Below are 27,986 nucleotides of genomic sequence, written 5' to 3' on the forward strand. Positions count from 1 at the left end.
TATATGCTTTACTGTTGCCATCCATTGTCCCTAGCGTGGGGCTTAAACGGCATCCCTATTACATCTTAGGGTTTCTTGCTTTCTCTTAGCAACCTTTGATGCATCGTGTTTTCCTTTTTTTCTGATGAAGAAAGGTAAGGTCCCTTTTGAGACGCGTTGAGAGTTTATATATAGTTCATTACACCGCATAAACGCAAAATATACATCCTGAATAGTTACACAGGCCGTGAAAGCATAAATGATAATACAAATTTGTCAAACTTCACTACAACCACTCCAAAAAAGGTCATTTTTATGAAATCCCTTTCTGAGTATCATGTTCTCCTGTCCTTCATTCTATTTATTAGACAGTGGTATAGCTTTGCACTAGACATAGCAAAATGTGTGAAGATCTCCATTGTTACAATGTCAGGTTTACATCATTATAGACGGCTGTCATTCCGTCTGCAAGCCTGACATAAATATAATACTGAAGGATGTTCCTCCTAATCCATACAAGTTCAGATTAGAACATGGATATATTATTGTATACAGGGTACTAGTTTCAGCCCTGCAGTCCTGGGCCATCTTCAGCCGTATAACTATAAACTAATTAGGCTATGCATAAAAATATTTTTGTAAATATATGCTTAAAATCTTTAGTCGTTTTTTTACATTAGCACTTGATGAAACAAGTCTTTGTTTATGTTCATGACATTTAAATAATATACACTTTTGTCAGTTACAGTAGCATTTGCTGAAATGAGTCTGTGTTTGTGTTGATGACATTAAAATAGTTTGCACACGCATGAATTATTGCAATGGTATTGAGCTTGATGTTGACATTATATAGTTAGTGTTGTCCATATTTTAGATGGATTAAATTCACAACGTGGTGCAAGTACACATGTAGATATTAACAAGTAGTTCTACATCGTTGTGTGGTAAGTGTCTCTTTTAAATCGGTTAATGGCTAGGAGAGAACATCTTTCTCAGTTCTACTTCATGTGGTTGAATGGAACATGTGATCATGTTAAAATCCAAGGTTGTAGGTCATTCGTGTACAGGTTCTCTCATATAAACTCAGGTGTGGCTGCCCTGCTTTAAGCATGTATACAGTCTTATATGAAATCTTACCTTATAGAAGATGCTGGAAGTGCCGCCCTTCCTGGGTTACACGGGTATTGTATCTGGTAACTACATTCTCGCTGACGCGAGAGTGTTCTTCTACTGCAATGTTACTGATTTCATTTTTAATGTTTTCTTTCAGTTTACCCCACAAGTAAAAAATCACACACTGTTAGATCTGGAGAACAAGGGGGAAGTAGACCAGTACTGATCACTCTGTCTGCAAACGCTTCCGAGATTGTAAGAATATAATTTTGTGCTGTATCTCATTGAAACCACCCATGCGATTTTTCTTCTTCCGTTAACTGATGGAAGAACGGCGTCAAAATGTCATCTTAGTACCTCTCTGCATTTACTGCCGTCTCAAACAAAATAGGCCCAATTATTCGTCTTGCACTAACAGCACACCAAACACCAATCTTCCTATCATAATGAGGGACTTCGTAAACACCATTAGGATTTTCTTACACCAATAGCGAGAGTTATTACTGTTCACACTGCCATTAAGATGAAACCAGAACTTTTACGTACGAAAATACGGTGTTGCAATGATAAGTGTGTCACCTTGTTAAAATCGGAGATTCAGACTCTGGGTTTATTTGAGAGACCCTGTATATCTAGATTGGAGTTGCTGGATCTTCTCTCTAGTGCAGGTCGTCTTAATACCACATTTGAGTCACATTGTCTACTGTCATCTGTATGAGATGACTCATACTCATGACCTATCCGGAATACCCCCCACATTCTTCACATATTTTCTGAATTTTAAGTCGGTTATGATATAGTCTATTATGGATCTGGTGCCCCTACCCTCCCTTGTGTAGTGGTGAATAGCCTTATGGTTGAAGAATGTATTCATAACTGCTAATCCCATACTAGCACAGAAGTCCAGTAAATGCTTCCCATTTGTATTCTGGTTTCCACATCTTAAAAAACACAGATATTCCACTAGACTTCTGATGTATGCGGTTTCAATATATTGGGATAATATTGTGCCATAAATCAGAATGTAAACGTATTTTTCAACAACAAAAATCGCCTACTGCTAGATGTCCCCATTTCATAAGATCAAGCAAAGATTTAACCAAGGACCACAAATTAGACCACAAGGGCAATAAATAGAAGGATTTCATAAGTTTTATGTTATTCTATCTTTGACTTCAAATGCATAAATAATCACTTTTTTAATTTCTTAAGGCGTCTCGTGTTATAAGAAATACGACAGAGAAATAGTTAAACTCTGGAGTATTCCAAAAGACTTTAAGACTGACATCTGCACCATTTTCTTATTCTTCTGCAGATGCAACAAGCAGGCACTTCAGGCCAGACACAGATGGCAACCTTGGTGAAGACCGTGTCTGCTCCTGGTGGCTCGTCCCAGAGTGTGACCATCCCCGTGACCAGTATGACCATACCGCAAGTGAAAGCTACCCTCTCTCCTGGCGTGAAGTCGGCCACGCAGCAACAAATACGGCAGCTCACCCTGCACCACCAGCAGATCATGCAGCAACGGAAGCTACCAATGCAGAAAGTGGCTCAGCTAGCTCAGGTACTATGTTTTATTTATATTTTCTCTCTTAAAAAGTAAAAAAGCAATAGTTTGTGTTCAAACATAAGCAATCCAACTTTTTACCACTGGAACAGTGGCACACAGAACTGATCCATTATAACTATAGATACTAGATCACGTCTAACAACATGTAATATCGCCTGTCTCAGATTGACTTGCGTTCAAGAGAGTGGCTTTTTTTAGACACGTCCTTTTATGACAATACCGGAATTAACGGTTTACAGTTTCTTATAGCAGTACTGCCAAACACCAAAATAATAATGGTAGTTTAGTAATACTGTCTCTGTAGATGAGTTTGGTGGCATGATCCTCTCAAGGCGTTTTTAGCCATGCATGGGAAACACCGTTTTCAGCTCTCATTTGCTAGCAGTAAACCTCTACACCAGGAAGCTGTTGCTGTGGAACCATTGTTCGTATCAGGAAATGGATGCCTTTTTTACTTTTATTTTCCCCCTCCTGAGAGGAACATTTTTTTTTTTTCTATGCATTTTCTACGTAATAAACCTTGCAGAGGAGGCAAAGTGTGAAAGGTTTGCACGGGGTTACTGGTTGTGACTCATCCAGATAAAACATTAGTTGAAAATAATTACAATTTTGTATTTAAAGTAAACTTATTAAACACTACACTTAGCCATGTGTAAATTTCAACATTATAATTTGGCTATTAATGTGGAGATGCAGGGGTTTTGGGAAGGGGACGGGAATATCCATTATTTACAACCTGGAAAACTTGTGAAGTACCTTGAATTTGAAAAGCCTGTAATGATTGGAATTCTTGTAAGCATGCATTCATGAGGCGCTTCCGTGCACTCCCAAAACTTTGGTTCTCACCAATGCGGCCACAGCCATTGCATGTGGAATGAGTTGCACGACTTCGGTAAAAGGGCAGAAGTTTGTACTTGCTGTATTAAAACGTAGACTGAGCAAGTGGCTGTTCGGTTTGGGTCACGTAGCTGTCAGCTTGGATTCCGGAGATAGTGGGTTTGAACCGCACTGTCAGCAGCCCTGAAGATATGGTTTTCTGTGGTTTCCCATTTTCACATCAGGAAAATATTGGGGCAACGATCGCTTCCTTCCTACTCCTGGCCCTTTCCTATCCCATCGTTGCCATAAGGTCTATCTGTGTCAGTGCGACGTGAAGCAGACTGTAAAAAGAACACATTATTATTATTATTATTATTATTATTATTATTATTATTATTATTATTATTATTTATTGATTTAATGAAGAATACACAGTGAAGACTCATAATTTGACATAAAATAAAACCAGGTTAAAACAAACCCTTGGAAATTTCTTTTGGAAATTTCTTTGCATCCAGGCGTATGTTCTTTGTTACAATTCGCTGCACAACAGTGGAGTTTTATTTCATTCAAATCATATTACTAAATACTGTGCTACAAGTCACATATCCAACATTCACTACAACAATGTGTAATCTGAACTGTGTAGCAGGGCACCACTGTCGCTAAACACTCAGTGTGATGTACATCGATTGCTAAAGTGGAACGATTACAATTTTATTTCAAGATGTAAATTTTGAGTTATGTTCTCATGGAAAAGTCAGTGGAAGGTAGAGGTTGATGTGGTTCATAGCGAGGGAGCTGATTTTGAGGTTCGGTGGGTGCCTGAATGAGACACGGAATTCCCCATACATGTTCAGTATATCATCAAGTGTGAAGTTCTTCATTCTTCTGATCTGTTTTAATAGGAATGATGATCGAAACTTTCTCAGCCTTTTTAACGTTTACATGTGATGTGTTCTAGGTGGCTGGTAAAGGGGGAGTCCCAGCTCAGTTGATAGTTCAGTCTCAGAAGCCTGCCACTATGACAGTTCAGCAGATCCAGCAGGTCATCAAACATGTCCCCCAGGGAGTTCAGCATATCGCTCATGTAAGTAACAGGTTCCGAAATGTAATGTAATGTGTTTTCTTGTTGCACTCGGTCAAACCAGTGATTCCTGTTTAAGGTAAGGTAGCACGCAAAATCGACTGCTTGGTTGATCAGTCGGTCTTCTGTGATACAGTGATTCCTTTTTACCACTTCCTTTTTCACTACTATCAAAATCCACATCAAACTTAATTTCTTCCAAAAAAGAAAGAATTTCCTCAGGGTGCATACTATTGCTGCAGGTGGAAGTCAGGATGGACAACAGTGTGTTTACAACCAAGTAACAGATTCTGCCATCTTCTATACATAAACACAGAAACTAAGTAGTGTAGATCACATCGGCAAATCTCTTCTCTTACAGTATGTGTGTTTCATGATGTTATTTGATATTTTTAGGTGTCTGGATCCCAGGCTGTAGTGACACAAGCTCCTGGTGTGCAGGTAGCTGCTGGAGGTCAAGCCCTGCAAACCAGAGTGATTCCTTTGTCAACCGGACAGCCTCAAACTCTCAAACAGACTATTCAGGTAGACATTTCTGCTTTCCTTCTTTGTAAGATACCATTGTCGAGACTGTATGGAACAAATGCATTGTACAAAATTCTTGAAACACATTTGGTTCCTGTTGCAGTTTTCAAGACATTCTTACTTTTGGAATTCCAACTCTTACATCTACAATGAGAAATATGTTATTTTTTAAATGATTAGTTTGGTATAAAGAGAGCTTTATTCCTTTCACATAATGTTCTATAGTCCAGTATTCATAAGAAAGAACTCAGGACTAAATACTCGTATCATCAACATATTGAGCCTTAGTATTCATGGTAGGTATATAAAATTTAATTCCCATGTTCGGTGAGATATTCTGTATATCAGCTTAAAAAATTTTCAGAGAAGTCTTCCCATTGGAAGCCTCTATCTTGGTGAAATTTTCCGTTGAAAGTAAAATATTAATTTTGCAACACTTCTTCTACCGCTTTTCCCACACCTGTGGAGTTGCGGGTGCAGACTGTGTCGAGCATGTGGGTTTGGCCCTGTTCTAAGGCCGGATGCCCTTCCTGGCGCCAACTTTATATGGAAGTATGTAATGCCTATTGTGTGTTTCTGTGGTGGTTGGTAGTGTAGTGTGTTGGTCTGAATGTGAAGAGGAAAGTGTTGGAAAAAACACAAACTTCCAGTCCCCGAGCCAGAAGAATTAAACATGATTAAAATCCCCGACCCACCTGGGAATCAAACCCGGGACCCTCTGAACCGAAGTCCATTCACCATTCAGCCAATGAGTCAGGCATTAATTTTACACCACTAATTTCAGTAAACTTGTGGTTTCATTTTTTTTCCATTAGAGTACTGTTGTTTCCTTATTGGAATATTCGAATACATGTTTGTAACATTGTAAGATATATACTGTCCTTGACAATTTCTATTGACTGTATTTGAGTAGCAGCCTTTAATGTATTAGAAATTGATCTGCTATTCTCGGTGATTACGTGTTGCTGTAAATATTTTGTGAAGTCTGAATTACAGCATTCTTGTGGCAATTGACAGTAGACCTAACAGGATGACTCTCTTCATGGATTTGCAGAAGAAGCATCGTGGATTCATGGGAGTTAATTCCCATTTCCATTTCATCTTCATTCAATATAAAGCATTTTCTCTTTAAAAGTTCACTGCATAGGTTCTTATTGGGGTCCTTTACTTCTTTTATGTTGTTCTTTTCAAAAAATTTACAATTATAATGTCATTATTTTTATTTATGACATTACCTTTATATCTGCTTTGGTTATGGTTTGCTTATTTTGTTCAATTTTTTAACTGAAATTGGATATTCTTCTCCTTAATTTTTTAACAGATTTAGTTTCTCAATTGCATATGCCATGTGTTTGCCGCGTCACAAAGTATTCTAAGACCCATTAATGCATGCAATCCCCTTGATTCACAGTTTAAACCTTTCATATGCCGTGGAAAAAACTATTTCTGAAATGTTTCCAACAATGTGCGTTTACATTATTCAAATAATACATTTTGATAAATCACTGGTAAACATAACCTCACGAAACGAAAGAAAAAACATGCGATTCAAAGATGAGGACAAATTATGCTGGCTACCCTGTGCAAATGCTTTATTTTTTGGATTACTGTACTTTTTTGCATTTTTAAATGCCTTGTACTTGCGGGGAAAGTGCCCGACTCTATTAAAACATCGTGGCTTATCGAACTTTCCTGCGACGAGTTAACGAAGTCCTTCGCTTCCGTGTACATTGCAACATAGTACAGTGACCTCCACCCATGATCGATTTCCCGGGTGGCACTTCTTTCCTTTAAAACCCTAAGTCCATTTGGGCTCGGCATTTAAAAAAAATGCAATTTCATCGGCATTGACAGTATTCTTTGGTGCGCACGAATTCTCGGTATTGCCATTGTTCGCAGATTCTGCTTCTCCACACACACTCTGCTACGTGATATTGTGGCATTCCTCAGAATGCAGAATACAAAAGAAAGACGATTTCACTTTACCTTATGCAAAAATGAAGCACACTGTAGACACACTGAAGTGAGTGAAAGTGTGGAAAACTACCCCTGCGCGTTCCCAGAAGATGTGCTCTATCATGACGCAGATAAGTTTTTAATTAAAAGTCTGAATTTCAGTAATGGTGCTGACATTGTTCTTCAAATTACGAATTATCCTAATTTTGAATGTTTCTGGGAATAAGAGCTTCATGAAATTAGGCGGGATTTTGAATTAACCAATTTCGAATTATCAAGGTTCTACTGTACATATTATTTGATCGTTCATGTTTCGAGAAAACATCGTTCTCTTCTTTGGTGAAGAAAATATTTACCAATAAGTAATGTGCATTAAACCGTTTTTTTGTATAGTATTGACAAGGCAGATGGTATTATCTCCTGTTTTTCAGTGTATTTTGATTGTTACTAGGTCTCCCACTCGCTTTCTTGCCCTTGAACTTCATCTCCATCATCTGTTTTGGTATTCTTTTCTCCTCCACCTTCTTTACATGTCTAAATCATCTCACTGTACTTCTATCCATTCTCTCATTAAGTATTCAGTTCTCAATCTGTCTTCTCTTGTCTTTCCTGTAATACAGTAGAAGTCCGTTATAGCAAGAATTCATAACAGCGAAAAATTTACTCGCTACAACGGATTGTCGTTATATCCGATTCTTGTATGAAATTCACAATTAAGTATTTATTTTCCACCTAGTCGATACAATGATTGCTTAAGGCAATTTTTAATGGTCAAAAGTGGTACATGTTTCGTATATTATCAACATCTTCAGCCACATAACACTGTTTAGATGAAAAATGTATAAAATTGACAAAGTAATGCTTTAGAGGAAGTGTCCTTAAAATTAACATAAGATTGACAAGATTAAAACACCCATGCATATTAAAATCAGTATGAAACGGCAATTATTTTGTTCAAAACTTGCTTTCCGCAGATGATATTCACACTACGGCTTACTTGTTTATTTTTCGTAATCCGATACTACGTGAAAGTGTGTGTTTAATTTCGTTCTGAAAAAATATATAGTACCGTATTTCTCTGAATCCAAGACGAGCCCTACTTTTTCCTTCAAAAAATTTAAATCAGGCTCAAAAAGAACTTTGTAAATTCATATGAATGCCTTGTTGTACAGTAGGCCTACATATTTTTAGACGCCGAACATTTGATTTCGTCATGCTTGTCTTGGATTCGGAGATATATGGTATCACTCCAGAGACTTCTGTGGCAAACACCTCAGCTTTCTTCTTCAACAGCATCACCTAACATAACCGTATATGTATCATGAAAACATATTTGAAACACATGGTGTAAATAGCATTTCCAAAATTTAACTAGACGCAAGAAGATATGAAATATCCTCTGAAATCAGTGATGTACTCTGCCATATCTTGAGGTGTATCACATTCTCACTTATTTCCGTACATAACATTAAAATTAACATATCATTTACTTCAGTCTTTATTTGTAACGAGTTAAGAACTGCTATCGGCCACATTATTTACGCAATTATTACGAAGACGTGTTATCCTCTTTCATTTCGAATTTTGTTTAGAGAACAGCAGTCAACGGGTATTAATTATCAACTCCAACATCGCCTTTGAATGTCAGCGAGAGCGCTCGCAAATGCACAAAGTGAGAAAACTATACCGTACCGAATATAATCGATCACATTTTGTTGCAAACGTTTCAGTTTTCTTATTCAAACGGCGTCACGTATCCTAACTTAACCGTACTATACTTATGATGAAAACACACTTCAAGCGCCAGTAGAGAAATGATAACCTTCTCGCTATAAATTTTCATAATAGCCTTTCCATAATTTAACCAGACGCAACAAAATATGAACTAACCCCTGAAATCAATTAAGCACTCTGCCATATCTCGAGGTGTATCCCATTCTTACTTAATTACAGTATTTAGCCTCAAAATTAAGTGGTTGTTTAGTCAGCCTTAATTTTTAACGAGTTAACAATCGTTATCAGACACGTTATTCAAGTATTTATTACGAAAATATGTTCTCTTTCATTTCGAATTTTCTTTACAGAACAGCTATCGACGGGTATTACTAATCAACTCCGACATCGCCTTTGAATGTCGACGAGAGAACTCGCTAGTGCACATAGCGAGGAAACCGATGCCGAAAGTAATCTATCGCATGCAGTATCATCGCTGGGATGCATAAATGTTGGTAACGGAAAAAATCGCGCCCGCTTAATCACTCGTAATAACGGATGCGTCAGTTATATGGTTCTCGTGTAACCAAAGTACGATACAGAGTTTAATATAGGAATTTTGAAGGGGCTGAAAAAAGTCATCGCTATAACGGATCACTCGTTTTATGTCGTACTCGCTATAGCGGACTTCTACTGTACTTCTTAGGCATTTCATTTCACTGGCTTGAATTATAGTCTCATCCCTACTTGTCATTGTCCAGTTCTCAGCCACATAAGTCAATATGCATGCATAATATGTTTTGTATACTCTTTCTTCTCACTTCCGTGGTCGTTCCTTATTCCAGACCGGGTCTCTTACACACTGATAGAATGAATTGTCCTGTTGCATCCTCTTGTTAATCTTCATGTCTAGCCTTGTAAATGAAAATCCGCAGCCTGTTTCCACTCACTCGACCGGGTCAGGAATGGAATGAATGAAGCCCCCTCTAGCAGCAAGGATAGGAATTGTGCTGGCTACCGAAGTCTGTCACGCTCCACTTGCGTAAATGATTAATGACTGACTGATGAAATGACACTGGAGAGCATTGCTAGAATGAAAGATGACAGGGAAAACTGGGGTACCCGGAGAAAAACGTGCTCCGCCTCCACTTTGTCCAGCACAAATCTCACGTGGAGTGACCAGGATTTGAACCATGAAACCCAGCGGTGAGAGGCCAACGTGCTGCTGCCTGAGCCACGGTGGCATCCAACTTTGTATTCTGCATTAATTCACTCCCTAGGTATTTGAAAGTGTCGTAAATTTCAAGGCTTTGACCACCAATTTTCACCGTGCCTTTCCCTTGTCTTTTTCCTCGTGATATTACCATGCTCTTACTTTCCTCTGTGCAAGTTTTCATACCTTACTTCTCAGTTGTCTCGTTCAGTGCAACATCAACTTGTTCTTGCACTTCTTTGCTGCATAATTTAGGCCTACGTGAACTTCTAAAGGTTATGTTGAACTCGAGAATATGGTTACAAACGAATGTAAGTATTGATTCTCAAACGTTATATGCATTATATTCAATTCTGCTTGTCACTAATCACAAGCAAATTGGAAAGAAAGAAAAGAAAAAAAAAGAAAAGAAAAGGAAAAAAAATCTCACAAAACTCCAGAAATTTTGGTTTATTTGTGACTTTAAGCTCAGCTGGGATGTCTGCAATTTGTCCTTTCCACCAGAAAGTAATCAATTACTGACTTTACTCTTCTCTCACCCCAGCCATATCTTGTAATTTTCTTGCTGTTTTTCTTCCAAAACCATTTGTTGCCCATCAGTTTTCTCCTTTTGTAGTTTCTCAAGGAATTCCTCAATATCCTTCTCTTTGTTCTCTGTCTGTGGTGTATACACTTGTATGAAGTCCTTCAGTTCATTCCTCATTCTCAGTCTAATTTTCATTATCCTGTCACTGATGTACTCTACCATATTCACATACTACATACTCTTCCAGCTGTTTTGATATTATCAGGCACATTCTATTTTTCACCTCTCGGCCACCACTCCAGTGTAGTGTATATCCTTTCCTCATCCTCCTCTGCCGGGCTGAGTGGCTCAGACAGTTGAGGCGCTGGCTTTCTGACCCCAACATGGCAGGTTCGATCCTGGCTCAGTCCGGTGGTATTTGAAGGTACTCAAATACTTCAGCCTCATGTCGGTAGATTTACTGGCACGTAAAAGAATGCCTGCGGGACTAAATTCCGGCACCTTGGCGTCTCTACGAAAACGCTAAAAGTAGTTGGTGGGACATGAAGCAAATAACATTAATTATTATTCATTCTCCTCTTTCCTTTCCTCTTCCATTAACTTTTGCTTAACACTGTCATTTTTGTACCCTCTTTCTCTAAAATTCACCACATCCTTTGCTTTTCTTGCCAGGGTCATTAACCCTTAATTAGTCGTGTCAGGTCTCGGATTCTTGCCAGGGTCATTAACCCTTAATTAGTCATGTCAGGTCTCGGAGATCCCAGTGAAATTTCTTTTGATATGTGGTAATATTAAATATCGCTGGCCCAATGTAATTTCAGCTGCTGTTGAGTTATTTGTCATAGAGCAGAACCGGTCATTGTTGACAGTAATTCCTTGCCCATCTGCTATTGTTACGAGATTCAACCCACAAATGTGGGTGTGTTCTGTTAGAAAGTATACATAGAAATAACTGGAAAATTAGTGAGCGGCTGAACAGACTTCTTATGTTATGTATAAGTGTTACGGTATGGTGTGGCTCCATGGTTTAATTGATGAGCATGCTAGCCTGAAGTTCAAGGGTTCCTGGGTTCGATTGCCACTGGGGCGGGGGTTTTGACCTTCATTGGTTATTTCCTCCAGCTCGGGACTGGGTGTTTGTGCTGCCTTCACCATTAGATTTATTGCATGTATTTCCTCCCTGTCACAAGTGGGGAGATCGCAGCAGACCTCTCTAGAGACTGCACACCCTTATATCAGTGGACAACGAATTAGGAATTTCCAAAAATTCTTATATTTTATAACTTTATTTCAATTTGTACAATATATTTACAATGCTTTTACCATGTTTCATAACTAATGCACTTATTTTCACATCATTTGAGACAGTCAGTACTTGGTAGTACCACCTTTAGCTTTAATAACAGCCATAACACGCCTTGGCATGCTTTCAATACTCCGTGCCACCATTTCAGTAATAGCCGCATCATGTTGCCATACTCGTTGCAGACGCTGTTTTAATTAAGGAATATTAGTGCACATGGGACTACTGACCTTATTTTTCATAATATTCCATATCCCTTCAATGGGGTTCAGGTCTGGGCTGTTCCCTGGCTAGTCCAACACTTTGATTCCTACCTGCTGCAGATGATTCATGACAAATTTTGAAGTATGGCAGGGTGCCCCATCCTGCATGAAAATTCCATCATTTTCTGGATACCACTCATTTATTTGAGGAACTAGGCAAGTATCCAGGACATGTTTGTATTGTTCCTTCCTCATAGTACCCTCAACAAAATACAATGGCCCAGTGCCATGGACAGATATCACATTCCATACCATAATTTTACCGGGGTATTTAACAGTTTCCTTCATGCACTCGGACATCAACTGCTCTCCACGTCGTCTCCACACATGCTGCTGACGATCTTGCATAATTTCTACTGTCGACTCATCCGAAAAGCAAACCTGCAACAAGGAAACGTATGGAGTAAAAAGTATTAAAAAATCAGCGACTCAAATTCTTTTTGAAATTTGATAAAATTTTGATAAAGCCGACGACAAAGTGTGGTCAAAGGGCTGAATTAATTCACAAAACAATAGAAAAAATGAACTTACCTTTGACCAATCACTTGCAGTCCAATCTTTATGCCTCAATGCCCAAGATAAGCGCTTTCTCATCATGGCTGGTGTTAACTTTGGCTTTTTTGTTGGACGGCGAGATCGTAAACCGGACTCGTGAAGTCGCCTACGAACTGTCTTCGCGCTTAAATTACAACCTGCATCACTCAAGGCATCTCTAATGTTCGTAACAGTAATCTTTCGGTTACACAAAGCAAGATTCCTAAGCATTCTTTCCTGCCTTGGCGTGGTCTTTCTCAGTCCCCTACAGTTTTGCTGCTTTGTTGGTGTAACTGGTTCACCTAAGTCCACCTTTCTTTTAATTCTTCCAACACTTTGTGGAGAAACATTACATTTTCTGGCAATTTCATATGATTTTAAGTTTGAACATTTCAACATATCCTCAATTTCCTTTTTCTTCCTTGGACTCAGGTCTCCTCTTTTACCCATTGTTATGTTTTCCTTATTAATCTCAGGAATAACAATAAATTAATATTATATTCACTTGGAAAACTTTGACACCTAATTAAGTTCAAAAAAACAACTTCCTTTATCAATATTCTGAAAAAAACTAAGAGGCACAAAACTAGACACACTTTCACAATGGCAGCACTTACACTATCTACTGGGAAAACTTGGAACTCTAAGACATCTAGCGGTGGAGAATTGAGTTATTACCACATTCAAACCAAGAGAAGAGCCTCACATTCATTTCCACCCGAACAAATAACCTAAGTGAGTAAAAAGTTGATAAAAAGTCCTGAAACTGAATCAAAATTAAAAATTCCTAATTCGTTGTCCAGGCACTGTATATAAAGTTCTGTTATAGGTGGCAGTGTAGTGTTGTATTAAAACGGACACAAACATCCAATCCCTGATCGAGTGGAATCAACCAACAAAGTTAACTTCATTGGCCCAGCCATGAATTGAACCCAGAGCCCATTGAACTGAAGGCCACTATGCTGATCAGGATTCCTATTATGCATAGATATGAATAATTTTGCTCATATTACTTATATTCCTTCATTTGCAAATTTGTGTCAAAAAGATGCGAATGTTTATGTACCTTTTTGTTACATGATTTCTTAAGGGTTAAGGTTAATTATTCCCATCATGATATTGGCTACTGGTTGCCTATTTTTCACAGTTCTCTCAATACCCAATGAACTGTGCATCGCTTGCAGGGTACACCCTAACCTTTCCTGAGGCAAGTTTAAAAGTCCATATTTGTATTTAGACTATTATTAAGGTTGGGTGCCACTACCAGAAACATTTTATACCTACTGCCAAGTGTAACTTTAGGTCACTCCTCAGGAGCATGCAGACTCGTTTTGCAACCTATTCACTGAAATACAGTTGTTGCTGACAGGAGAAAGTTCTTCTGTTTCATCTGCCATTGGGACTGGTGTCCTCTTCCACCATCTAAAGCGTTGAGCATGTTCTCCTTTCTGATGAATTTATATGACATTTCCTACACAAAGGCTTCCCTTGCCCTCCAAGGGAGATCTTTCTTCTCTGCCCGTAACAGCTGGTCTCTCCTTTGGGTGTCAAGTTCGGTAATGACCGCTCAACCCATGGCGAGACAGCCGCGGGTATTTCCGTCTGCTGTCAGGATGATCCTGATGTGACAGGAAAAAATCGAAATATTTACGTAAAATGCTAGGATATGGGAGGGGTTTGATGGCACTGTTGTTCATGTGTAATGTGCATTTGACAGCCATCCAGTTGGGAAAGTTGTTGATGTGTGGCATTGAAGTGAAGAATGTCCATTTTACCGCTCTAAAGCAAGTTTTCACAGGGTGATCAGCGTTCGTGGATTAAAATCGAGGTTGCCCATAGCAAAAATGCATCAGAAAGTTGTGAAGCCTGTGTTGAGAATGCATCACCTACCGTATAGGGCGGTTGCACGATGGGTCAAGGAGTTTCGTGCGGGTCGGAATGAGACTGTGGATTTGCACTGCACATGTTTATTGCGAGATGTTCGCCCTGTCGTGTGCATGACAACACACATTGTCATGTCGCAAACAATCAATGGTGGCGTTGGGAGGTCTTGGAACACCCTCCGTACTCGCCACACGAGTTCTCATGACTTGGACCTATTTCCGAAGTTGAAGGAACTCCTCCGAAGCCGCCGATTTCCTGACGTGGCATCTGTACACCATGCAGTAGGGCGCTCCGTCACTGTCGTCAAGAGGGACCACCTTGCCAATGGCTTACCAACATTTGGCAAAAGGTAATAGACTTTGTGGGTGACCACATTGAAGGAATGTAATGCAGTTGTACTTGTTAGTTCATTAAATATTGCATACTTTATTTACAGCCCTCGTATTAGTCTCCCAAGATCAGTGAAATGCACGCACCAACTGACCTGAAAGCGGCATTTTCTCACCAATCTAAGAATCAAAGAATTGTTTAACCACGTAGTCGATACCTTTATTTGCCTTTGGCAATTTTAAACCAAATAAAAATATTATTTAATCAAAGTTCAACCAATCGTTTGCCGTATTATATCAGAAGTTTTTGAAATGATGGCATCGCACATTAAAACATACTATTTACATTTTATTGGGGAAGTAAGTAGGCCTATTACAACGTAACGGCTGTGGCTGTATTTGTCAAATCATAAAAAACGTTGTAAGGCTAGATATTGTACATTTGGATGAATATTTGTATTGGTTCAAGTACCTGGATAACTATAAACATATTATAAGAAGAAAATTAGACTCTGGGCATTTTCGTAGTTTGCATTGTCCACAACAAGTTTTTCCCACGTCATTCATATTCTGATTAGAAACTGCGTCGGTCTGCTTGTTCTATATTATACGCATGTTCTTGCAGGTGCCATCTCAGCTCTGTGTTTTGTTATCCGTTCTGATAACCAAATACAGTATAGACGATCTTTTAACATCAAATATGTCACGCACGATCACGCAATGTCCTTCCATAAACAAAACACAATAGATCATCCCGCTATTTGGTAGCCAGAACTACACGATCCAAGAAGCATGGGCATAATATACAGCATTGCCATATCTCCAGTGAATACTTACTGTATCAATGAGCGTGCTCTTTAAGTGATGTCTATGAGATGTAAACTCATATAAGTGAATACTTTTTATAAGTGATCCCTTATACTTAAGGGTTCCACTTATGTATAAGTGCTGACTATGAATTCGGCCCTGAGACAGGTCAGTGTTTTACCACGTACCAGAAGACAGATGTGTCATGCCAGCAATTGATGGTCTTAACTACAATCGATCAATAACTAGCGTTAAGTTATGTAACAAAACATAGCAAACAGTAGAAGTGTCCTGTAACTTAAAATTGGAAATAAAGTACAGTAGATCCTCGATTATACATTCCCGGAAACTACGTTTTCCCGTATTATCCGTTCAAATTACGTGGTCCCGCAAGCATTCTAATTAAATCACGTTGTAAAAATCCCGCATTATCTGTTCCTCGAAGAAACGATTTCCCATATCAACCATTCAGAAATTTCAGTCCCATCAACACTAAATCATCGATCACGCGTTTTTCAAGAAACTGTATCTCACAAAAGGACGGCTACGGCATACTTGCGAATCTTGGTGTTAATGTCCAGTCATTGCGGTAATTTGAGGAAGCAGAAAAGCGATCGGCGGTGAACGTGCATAAGGGACCATCTTAGCATCGCATTCGTGTGGTATTGCATAGAGAATTGAAATCATAAAGCAGAGTGTCCACGACAATTGGAAGGAGACAGAGCGCATTTTGACAGCTCTACTTGAAGACGGAACGAGTTTTGTCAAATGTTCGTACTTGCAAAGCGTCTACATTATGTCCAGGGTTAAATGTTTACTTTCCCCCCCCCCCCGAGTGTATCGCCAAACAGGTTTTCGGCACTTCCCTCAAGGCCCTGTATAATCGCTGAGCTTTCAGGCAGGAAACACAAATTTGGTATTTTAATATTATCGTATACGATTACGTTATCGAGATCAGAATAGATGTTTCACCTTACAGACATAAAACCGTGGGAGGTTTTGGGATTGCCTATTACTGTTTTGGTCCTAATGTAAGACTAGGAATTTCACGTTGTTGTGTTAAAATGTGAAAACCGCAGTCGTTTTACAGTATTTGCGCACGTTACATGTAAAAAACTTTGCATCATTTCGCACTCATGCCGACTTGGACAGCGGAGCGAGCTTTCCAGCTGAGCTCAAAATCGCGAATAATAAATTTGGAAGTTTTTATGATACTTTTTCTCTTTCCAATTTAATCGTGATTAGTGACAGACATAATTGAATATAATGCATTCGAAAACTTGAGAATCGATACTTACATTCGAAACAATATTCTTGAGTTCAACATAACCTTTAAAAGTTGATGTAGGCCGTAGGCCTAATTTGCACGGTACAAGATTTCCACAAACTGACCTCAAATAGTATACCGGTTATTAATAATCTTGACCATGGTGGTCGGGATGGATCCGTATTGACTTAGTAACAGTAAATATGAATTTTTAATGGGGGCCCCCCTTATTTTAATCAGGTCTTATTGTATACTGAATTTTAATCCACTAGCTGAGGAAGAGAATGCATAATATTCTCGAATCATGTACTAGATGGTAAGGTGAAAGGTAAATAAATAAATAGTATTGACTAGGCGGACCATCTTCCAACATATTTACTAGTATACCGGTGACCAAATTACAATGGAAGATTTAAAGAACAAGGGATTTCGCCATCATGTTGGGCGCTTTTGTACCCAATGTACTTTATTTTATTACATTAGAGAATTAAAAAATACTTGTGGTGGATTGTTTGGCTTGATGTTATTAGGTTTTTCAAACAGTTTGACCGATCAAAGTTGCTGAACTGAAAGAAATTTTCACAGGAATCCGAAGAAGTTTCCCCAGTAAAACTGAATGTAATGTTGCGAGACTTTTAAGTCGCGTACCAGTAATTAATGTTTGAAGCCGGCCCCGCGGTCAAACTTGCCTGCCTCTCACACGGAGGACCCAGGTTCGATTCCCGGCCAGGTCAGGCATTTTTACCTGGATATGAGGGCTGGTTCCAGGTTCACTCATTCTGCGATTGCCTTTAATTGAGGCGCTATTTAATGGTGAGGTGGCGACCCCAGTCTAGAGAGCCAGGAATAACGGCCGAGAGGATTCGTCACACTGACCATGCGTCACCTTGTAATCTGCAGACATTCGGACTGAGCAGCGGTCGCTTGGTAGGCGGAAGGCCCATTGGGGGTGCAGTTTGGTTTTGTTTGGTTTAGGGGTGTTTGTAAGATTTTAAGCATACATATATCTTTTTTTGTGATGTTTAGCCAAATTGTTCATGGTTCATCCATTCCTGGATTTTCCATTTTCCCGTATTGTACGTTTTTTTACGGTGGTCCCTCCAAAAACGGAGAATCGAGGTTCCACTGTATACCACCAAACAAAATACCACCAACAGTTTATTGCTACTATTATGGTAAACTTAACCATTTAACTTTCCGACCTACAGAAACGTTGTTCGTTAACACAACCGACTACTGCAAGTGTTCCAACTCTTGAGTTATTAGCCATTCAGTGCATTTCTTATCATCCTGAATAAATACTTCATACTACCGTCCACTTCGCACATAAGCTATGAAAATTATTGCTGTCCTTCGTAACAGAGTCTGCTGCTGTTTACTCGTTACAATACATACATCAGTCTATCCAATTTTAAGATTTAAAATATACTTTTTTAAAAACATGAAACACATCCATTGTACAAGTAAAAAGTGTATTTTGTTCAAACCATATATATGTGCCTGTTAAGCATGTTCTGATCAATTTGCGGTGAAGGGTTGGGCACCATTATTCTTAAACTTTACTGGAAGAGGGGATTGCTTTCTTAACTGCTTCCTCTAGAACTACCATTTCTTCTCGGTATTTTTCATTATCCTGCTTCTGTAAATATCTGCTTACCTTTCACATGCTATGCGTTTGAAACCTTGTTGCCTACATGTGGAATCCCACTGTTCAACTGTGCAGGTTGTAACTGCAGCTCCCGGCGGTGTGCGAACGTCCGTTCCTAACGTAACCATCGACTCGAGTGGGCGTCCACAAGTGAGTGTTGCGTCTACGTTAGCGTCAGCACTCGCCGGGACCATCAAAGTGGCCCCGTCCGTCTCCACAGCTCAACAACAGGCCATTCTCTCGCAGGTATTCTTTCTATCTTAGTTTGCTGCTAATCAGCGAGAGAAAATAATACCTGCTGTTGGTAGGAAAAGTGAAAACAATTATGACAAACTTGTGGTTTCGTCAGTCCTTAATTATGTTGTGTTATTTTTTCTGACTGTCTTACCTATTTCTTCTCTTGGAATTCCGTAAGTATAGGAATTATTTTCAGTGCTCTGCCTTGTTCTTGTATATAATTCTTCAGGTCAGAATTTCAAATAAATATGGAACATAAAAGTATAATATTCTTCTAAGTGTTATGTATGATTGTATAATAACCACTGATATGATTTCCATGATAGATGCCTTAAATGAAAACTCTGACCTTCAGGTCCTAAAAATGACTTTTTCGAACTAAAGTACTGGCTTGTTTATATTGGCATACCTGTCAGCTCTTCTGATTTAGGTGGGAGAAAAGTCAGTGACTGCAGAACTTGCAAGTCATGCCATTTGAGCATGTTGCTTCACTGTCTGAGGTCCTCCTATTCATCATCATCATCATCATCAATGTCCCACTCCAGTCGAATACCAAAAATCCTTCACTAACTGTGATTGCCAGAAAGTGGTTGCTATGAGAAATCCTGTTCTCATTGAGTATCATGATGTTCAGATCTGGCATATCCTTTTTCTCCCTTGCATTGCATGGTGTTTTTGTTTGCCATTGTCATTTTTGTGTTCAGGAGTTTGATCAGTGGAAGTCCAGTTATTGTGATCAGTTGTTGAAGCCGTTTTGATTAGAAAATGTGATGTGTGCAGATATCCCAACTCTTATGGTTAAGAGGGAGGCTCCTGATTTTTTATTTCCTGTCACTTTCCTCATCGGAGAAACCTATCTCGAGAGCAGTTTTAGTATTCTTATAATGTTTATAAACCTCACGTTTTTCCCTCATTCTTTCAATTACCAGAGAGAATCTATTTTCATTGGGCATTAGCAGGGCAGATGCAATTAGTTGGTAGTGTTATTAATTATAACAGAATCTCTGATGCAATGTTTTTTTTTTCCACATAGCAGTGCCAACTGTGAGAGTATTGTTAGTACATTTTCAATAACAGAAACACTGTTCAGATCAATGCCTTGCAGAAAAGAACTTTGGAAAGAGCTGTTAATGTTCAGACCTGTTCAGCAAGTAGGGTACTTTGAGCAACAAAACAAAAAAAAACTGGTTCGGAGTGCAGTTACGAGGAGTGAGGATATATACTTTAAGGTTATTTAAATGTAAAGATTCGTGTCACAGGCTTCTGATAGGCAAGAGGGATGCATCGTGTAAGAAAGAACCTACCATACAGAATCCAACCTTGGCCAAATTATATCTGTACCATGGAAATACCTCCTGCATCTCTTTCCATAAACTCAGCTGTAAAAGTTCCATCTCTTGGTAACAGATCAAGGTAATTTATTCGCTCACTGATAGAAGATATTTGATATAGATTTTGATTCCTTAAGGAACTTGTCAATAATGGACCAATTATATTGCAGTTAGGAAATATTCACTAAACCATTAAAAGATGGTGGCCATCATTGCATTGTTTTTGTAAGCTATATCTGGTACCAACTTCAGTCTTGCAATAGTTCTTGGTTTCTTCCCAGCGCTGTGGCACATGACATGCGTCACTACTTAGCTCATTATAGCTCTAGTTGGCCATGCTCAGGTGTTAGTAGTTCTAGTTGTGTGCATCAACAGGTCGAAGATGAAATAATCGCTTCAATGGAAGAAACATTCATTTCTTTAAAAGGTTGAAAAGTCATAGTTGTGAGAGGTGAAGTGGAGGTATAAGCTCTTATCTTTTTTTTTTTTTTTTATAGGGGCTTTACGTCGCACCGACACAGATAGGTCTTATGGCGACGATGGGATAGGAAAGGCCTAGGAGTTGGAAGGAAGCGGCCGTGGCCTTAATTAAGGTACAGCCCCGGCATTTGCCTGGTGTGAAAATGGGAAACCACGGAAAACCATTTTCAGGGCTGCCGATAGTGGGATTCGAACCTACTATCTCCCGGATGCAAGCTCACAGCCGCGCGCCTCTACACGCACGGCCAACTCGCCCGGTTCTTATCTTTTGGTAATTTCAACTGTTGAAACATTGTTTTCTCAATATCACTGTAAAAGATAAGACAAAAATTTGGATCTTGGATATATAGAGATGTTTGGACAGAAAGGGTGGAGTATGTATTGGCAGAAAGAGAATATAGTGTATTAGATTTGCTGATGATGTGCTAAAGGCTGAAAGTGAAAAGGCATTAAATGGAATGTTAGTAAATCTGAACTAATGTTGTCAGTGGTTTGGAATGAGGGTTGGCTCCGTGCGAAAAAGAAACAGAGAGTATGGTGATCAGGGGAGCGAAGAGGGCTGTCGTCATGGTAGGCCATGAAATAATTGAACACGTTCTAGATTTCAGGTACATTGATAGTGCAATAACTGAAGACTTCATTGCCTCCAGGAGGTGAAAACCCATATTGCTGTTGCCTACAAAAGGAAATTAAGACACTTGTGTGGGCAGCTGAATGAATGACTGAGGAAAAGTGTTTTGCTTGGAGCGTGGCACACTTTGGAGTAGAGTCAGGGATGCTGCGAAATGAGACTGGAAGCATTTGAGATGTGGGTATGGCAGAGAATGGAAAAGATAAGCTGGGTAGACAGATAAATGCTGGGTGCTAGAAAGAGACGACTACTACAGGGTATAAGAAAAATAAGACAACTTGAATTATACACTGGATGAGACGAGATTGCTTCCTTAGTAGATGCTTTTGAAGGGTTGTTGAGTGATAAGAGAGGAAGAAGGTGGAAAAATTGTCAGATAGTGGAGAAGGAAGAGAGTAGCACCAGATCGGAGTGCTACCATGTAAATACCTACCTCAGGGTAGAACGTGACAATAATTAGTGCATGAATAATAATAATAATAATAATGTTGATTTTACATCCCAGAATGCACTAGAATTATAATTAGACAATTCATCTTCACTCTCCTCACAATCACTGGGAACATCTGACAAGTTATTAGCGTGTAATTCACTTATATCACCGGGAGTCAATCCACTGTTTACTGGCATTGATGGATACACAGGCAATATTCGAAGGCAGAAACAAACGCTGAGATTCCGGATTGTTGCCTTGCAAGAGTTCTCTTACGGGCCAGTAACTCAACTGACACACGGCTGACGTATTTGAGCACCTTCAAATACCCCTGGACTGAGCAAGGATCTAACCTGCCAAGTTGGGGCTCAAAAGGCCAGCGCTCTACCATCGGCACAGTGTATAAAGATGTATAACAAGAACAACACAGGAGCACCAATTATCCACAGCACTACTGTACAAAATAAGATGATGAACACTTGTAGGTTATTTACATTCTGAGGACTGTTCAGACTACTTTTCTTCGGTGATATATTTGTCTTACCATGCACAGGAGCGAATTGGCTGTGTAATTACGCGCATGGATTGCTGACACAATCCAACAAACTGGTGGTGATACCATCCACCCGAGCAAATTGGTTGTGTGGTTAGGGTCTGGAAATGATGGGTTTGAATCCCACTGTCAACAGCCCTTGAAGATGGTTTTCCATTTTCACACCAGGCAACTGCTGCGGCTATACCTTAATTAAGGCCATGGCCACTACCTTCCCAATTGTAGTCCTTTCCCATCCTTGTGTCTTCGAAAATATTTGCTGTGTTAATCATCAGGTTAAACCACTATTTAACAAAAAATCTAGCCCAGCACGAGCTAGAACTCTGCTCACTGCGGAGGGAGTGTGGAGTTTTGAGTGTCATGATAACAAGCTAGCGTGCTCATGATAACAAGTTAGCGTGCCGTGAGAGAGCACATTGCCCAGCATCTGTTAACACACTGCTGTCCGCTTACGCAGCGATACGTGTTTTCAAGCACGATGCTTTGCAGCCGATCACGTGTGAATACGTGTTGGCGTGGCCTATCTTCTGATGCCATCTAATAGTTATTGAGGAACTACTTGCAGATTATCACTGATGTACCTAAACGGTAGAAAATATACACTTCTTTTAGTACTGGTTTTCCCCATTTTACTGCGTCAGTGGCATTTGTTTTCGCCTTCGAATATCTCCCGTGTATCCATCAATGCCGGTAAACAAATGTGGCCGTGCCGGTAAACAGTGGATTAACTCCCGGTGATATGATACGTGAATTATACGCTGATAACTTGTCAGATGTTCCCAGTGATTGTGAGGAGAGTGAAGATGAACTGTCTAATTATAATCGAAAGCGACTTTCAACCTATTAGGTCGTGTTACGTACATTTAGTACGTGATGAAGAGATGTTAAGTACAGAACAAAAATGGCCAACCAGACACCAGTGGGATCCGAACCCACAACCTCCCGATTTCGCGTCGGTTGCTCTACCAATTGAGCTATGGTGGCTTAGGCCATCTTTGTTCTGTTGGAAAGGTTGTGGGTTCGGATCCCACTGGTGTCTGGTTGGCCATTTTTGTTCTGTACTTAACATCTCTTCATCACGTACTAAATGTACGTAACACGACCTAATAGGTTGAAAGTCGCTTTCGATTACAATGTGGTCGTGAAAATTCAATATTCATTGTCTAATTATAATTCTAGTGCTAGTGTCATGCATTTATGTGGAAGTGATTCTGTGACACATTTATTGCACCATGCGACCAGTCAGAACAACAAACTATTGCTATTTGCTTTACGTCACACCGGCACAGATACGTCTTATGGTGACAATGGGACAGGAATGGCCTAGGAATGGGAAGGAAGCGGCCGTGGCCTTAATTAAGGTACAGCCCCAGCATTTGCCTGGTCTGAAAATGGAAAAACATGGAAAACCATCTTCAGGGCTGTCGACAGTGGGGTTCGAACCCACTATCTCCCAGATGCGAGCTCACAGCTGCGCGCTCCTAACCGCACGGCCAGTTCGCCCAGTACAACCTGTTGCTTCAGATAGCGAAGATGATCTAGATATAGGTACTGTGATAATATTCTCCCTATTTCTGGCAGTGAGTGGTCTGAACGGGATATTATAGCGGTTTTTGGAGCCTTTGTCGGGGACGCTTGGCATTAAAATTTTGCTGAGTGAACCCGAAAATATAGGTTGTGTTGTCAAGTTGTTCGTTGGTGATGATTTGTTTGAGTGTGTGGTGGAGGAATCGAATGGATATCATTGCCAGAATGAACCGAAACAAACAATCTGACCAAAAACTTTAAAGTGGGCGGATATAACTGAGAATGAAGTCAAAAATTTCTTGCAGTAATTTGAATGTTACCCTACAACAGCTTCATGTCTCTGCCAAAGTCTTCCGGCCACAGGTGCCAGTTACACGTCAGATGGGCCGAACAGCAGTGTGTTAAGACCATTAAAGCAGATAAGCATTAGAATGGGACAAACAAATATGGAATCTAGTCGTGTATAGGAACACATAATAGGATAAGACAAACATGGAAATGACAAAGACAGTCTCCATATATTTGTACATTGTTGTCTTCTCTCCTCATCGGTCCCATCTCTTCTGATCTCCCCGGTGAGAGATGGTTTCTGCTTCCCTGATGGGAAGAAACATAATAATGGTTAAAGATCAGTAAAAGAGGCCAAATGCAAAAGGGGCAAAGAATCCCAACAGGATTGTGTAAGTATCAGAAGGGAACAGAGAAGCGTCTCTTCCTATCTTTGTATATGTAAACACAGATGACATGATTGAAGGAATTCAAGGAAAATAGTTTGATACATTTCATATGGATTTTGAGGTAAAGATGATTTATTGTGGAACCATCAACTTCCTTTTCAGATATTTTTAACCTTTTCTCTCACAAGTTTTATTCCCATCCCAGGTTTTTCGGGAAGTTTTGACAGTGGCTGAAATAGGCTAATTACTTTTGCATTTATTTACCCCTGGTCTGCATTGAGGGCTGCCACCCACATGGCAGATTCCCTATCAGTTGTTAGCGTACTTTTTTATTTCTAAAATTATTTGAAAGACGTTTGAAATTTAGCAAACATTTCCTGTGATAAATTATTCCATTCCCCAACTCCCCTTCCTATAAACAAATATTTGCCCCAATTTATCCTCTTGTATCCGAATTTGTCTTATTATGATCTTTCCTACTTTAAAAAAACTCTATTCAAGCTTATTTGTCTACAAATGCCTCTTCTTCATTCCTTTGTAACTAAACAACATTCAGGTTCATCATCAGTCCCTAAAGGCCAGGCTGACTGGTAATGATTCCTCTTATCTGTAAATAAACATCAAGGGAGAAAATGTTGATATTTGGGACGATTTTTCAGGTGAATGCTGCCCTGCAAGGCCAACAGTTACAACAAGTACGTCAGGCTGGTCAGAGCCCACTACGCATTCAGGCTGTGGCAGTACAACAGCAGCCAGCTGCTCAACAACAGGCCACATCCACGACCTCACAGCCTCAACAAGACGGTGTAAGTACCTCATTATTCCTGGAATGTGCAGGCCAATTCTATAGGGGATGTACTGGTTAGGGACGAGGACTAGTACCTCACTCACTGTCCCTTAAATGCATGGAGTAGAATATCCACAACATCGTTTGGGTGCCTATGGAGATGGGGGGGAATTTTGTGAAGTAGTGCATGCTTCCTACGTCCTCCATGCTCTACGGTATCTACTGATGAGGGGAAAGAGTGATTTTAAGTTTGGAATTCGCAATACCAAATGAAATTGTTGATGCAGTGGATTTCTACCAGTAGCCTGGAGCGAAATGGAAAATAACTGGAACCAAGAAAGTACTACATCGAGCTTCCCTCCTTGATGTGGGTTTGGCGCAATCTGACAGCTACCGAGCTCAATAGCTGCAGTGTCACTTAAGTGCAGCCAGTATCCAGTATTCTGGAGATAGTGGGTTCAAACCCCAATGTCGGCTTCCCTGAAGATGGTTTTCCGTGGTTTCCCATTTTCACGCCAGGCAAATTCTGGGGCTGTACCTTAATTAAGGCCATGGCTGTTTCCTTCCCATTCCCAGCCATTTTCTGTCCCGTTGTCGCCATAAGACCTATCTGTGTCAGTGCGACGTAAAGCAACTTGTAAAAGATAGTCTTGCGGCTGCGCCGATCCTGTATGTTTCATAAAACAAACCAAGCCCATGGCGCAACAGCCCTGAAGGGCCATGGTCTGCTAAGTGACTGCTGCTTAGCCTGGCGGCCTGCAGATTGGGGTGTCGTGTGGTCAGCACAACAAATCATTTTGGCAGTTATGCTTGGCTTCCTAGACCGGACCGCCATCTCACCGTCAGCTAGCTCCTCAATTGTAGTCACGTAGACTGAGTGGACCTTGAACCAGCCCTCAGATTCAGGTAAAAATCCCCAACCTGGCTGGGAATCGACCCGGTGTCTGTGGGTAAGAGGCAGGCACATTACCCCTACACCGTGAGGCCGGCACATTGTATGTTGTGTTAAGACTATTAAATTGAAATAATAAATTATTTATTATTTTTTATTTCAATTTGTGATGCAGTTCAATACGGAACATCATAAAATGTTTATCTTTAAGTGTTAAGACTAAACAAACACACACACCCCCATTCCCTAAGGCAGGGTATTTAACTAAACATACCTAGTCAAGAGCTTTCTGAACTGAAGGCCTCAGTGCCGACTGTTATGCCAAGGAGAATAAAGATGTTTCTAGTTTTACATTCCCCATGAGAGAAGAAGGAAAGGGTAAATAGCAGTGTGTAGTGTGCTACAGAAATAACTGATTATTTGTGCACTGAGGACGAGGCAAATGTGTAACGGAGCAGATTGCAATGTTAATTTCTGGAGAAAATTAAAATTAATCAAAAGCAAGTGTGTCTGGTCCCTTCTGCATGAAGATAAATGCCATTCTGGAGATCCAGAGCTCTACTTCTACCTGCCTTTGCGAACCAGGCTTCTTTCAAATGGAAGATGTTTCAACTTTAAAGTGAAAGGTGAACGGCCAGACTTCCAGGACTCACATGTAGATGAAGATGGACATAGGTCAGGAAATGCTTCATTTTCATTTTAGATATGCATTCGAGAGCTGCGTTAGATAAATACAGACCATGCGAGGACGCCGCCATGTTGTTTACAACGATCGACATTGATGAAACAAATTCTTTTTATGCTAACACAATGCTGCATTATGGTAGAAGATACTCCCCTGCATAGAATAATACCCTGTGTTGCAAGCTGTGCTAAAAGTTCACATTGACAACCAACAGATGGCACGCATATGTACATATAAAACATCGCTCGCCTAGTCCGTACACGTACATATTGAACCGACTTGGGCGGTTAATAGCCCCAAGAGGCTGTGGTCTACCTTGAATATACACCTGAAATAATTCCTGATAGGCTTTATCGTGCAGTGTGTACATAAAATTTCTGTGAACTATGGCAAACCACAAATTAGTTGTAATTTCAAATTCTTCTTCCGGGCCGTTTTTCCAAATTATTGATGTGCCAGATTTACCTATCTTTACATCTGCAGCAGAACCTTGATTCTCCATTTTTGGAGGGACTTCGGGAAAACGTAAAGTCCAGAAACGAATTAAAACAATCAACAATTTGGCTAAACATCTCAATAATTGAATAATTATAATCTTACCATACAAAAAGATTCTTCATAAATTACAAGTTTAAAAGCTTGATAATGTAAATGCATTTTTATTATAGAAACTACGTCAATTTTCTGTGAAAACCTCTTTGAGTTAAGTTAGTCTAAAATATGTTACTAAATAACGCCAGTCCAAGTAACAGTTGTAAGTAATCAGTGCGTGTTGATTTTGTCAACTGTCCGAGTGAATCGAATCACTGGTACAGGGAGCTCATGCCACACAAGTCAGCAGACAGTCCTGAGTGGCTAACTCACAGATCAATGAAACGCTACAAACCTTTCATTGTTGGAACACAGGACATTGGCTGTGTAGTGTGCACATAAAACTATTGCGATTTTTATAAGGAAATTTTAACATAAGAATGTAAAATTAAATCCCCAGTTCAGTATGACAATATCCCAAGTCCTCTCATTGCTACATAACTACTTTTAAGCCAAGTATCAGTCGGATGATAGGAAAACTGGATGATAGGAAAACTTAAAACGGTCCACCTTTTCAATACAAAAATGTTATAGTTTATTTATAACATGTATTTGTACTTGGAACTAGTTTCAACGTTGATTTGCATCATCATCAGCCAAAATGTGGGAATAGGCAAGCATTTAGG

The 27,986-nt window shown here is 39.7% G+C and overlaps 1 protein-coding gene across 1 annotated transcript in view; it reads left to right on the plus strand.

Moving 5' to 3' along the window:
• Window positions 1-27,986, plus strand: part of dom (domino) — a 485,316-nt gene that overhangs the window by 442,184 nt on the left and 15,146 nt on the right. The window contains exons 40-44 of the mRNA XM_067154429.2: window positions 2,408-2,656; window positions 4,446-4,571; window positions 4,965-5,093; window positions 18,612-18,782; window positions 25,065-25,211. Coding sequence (XP_067010530.2) covers window positions 2,408-2,656; window positions 4,446-4,571; window positions 4,965-5,093; window positions 18,612-18,782; window positions 25,065-25,211 — 822 coding nt within the window. The remainder of the gene's footprint in view (window positions 1-2,407; window positions 2,657-4,445; window positions 4,572-4,964; window positions 5,094-18,611; window positions 18,783-25,064; window positions 25,212-27,986) is intronic.

This window comes from Anabrus simplex, chromosome 10 (assembly GCF_040414725.1).
Source record: "Anabrus simplex isolate iqAnaSimp1 chromosome 10, ASM4041472v1, whole genome shotgun sequence".
NCBI lineage: Eukaryota > Metazoa > Arthropoda > Insecta > Orthoptera > Tettigoniidae > Anabrus > Anabrus simplex.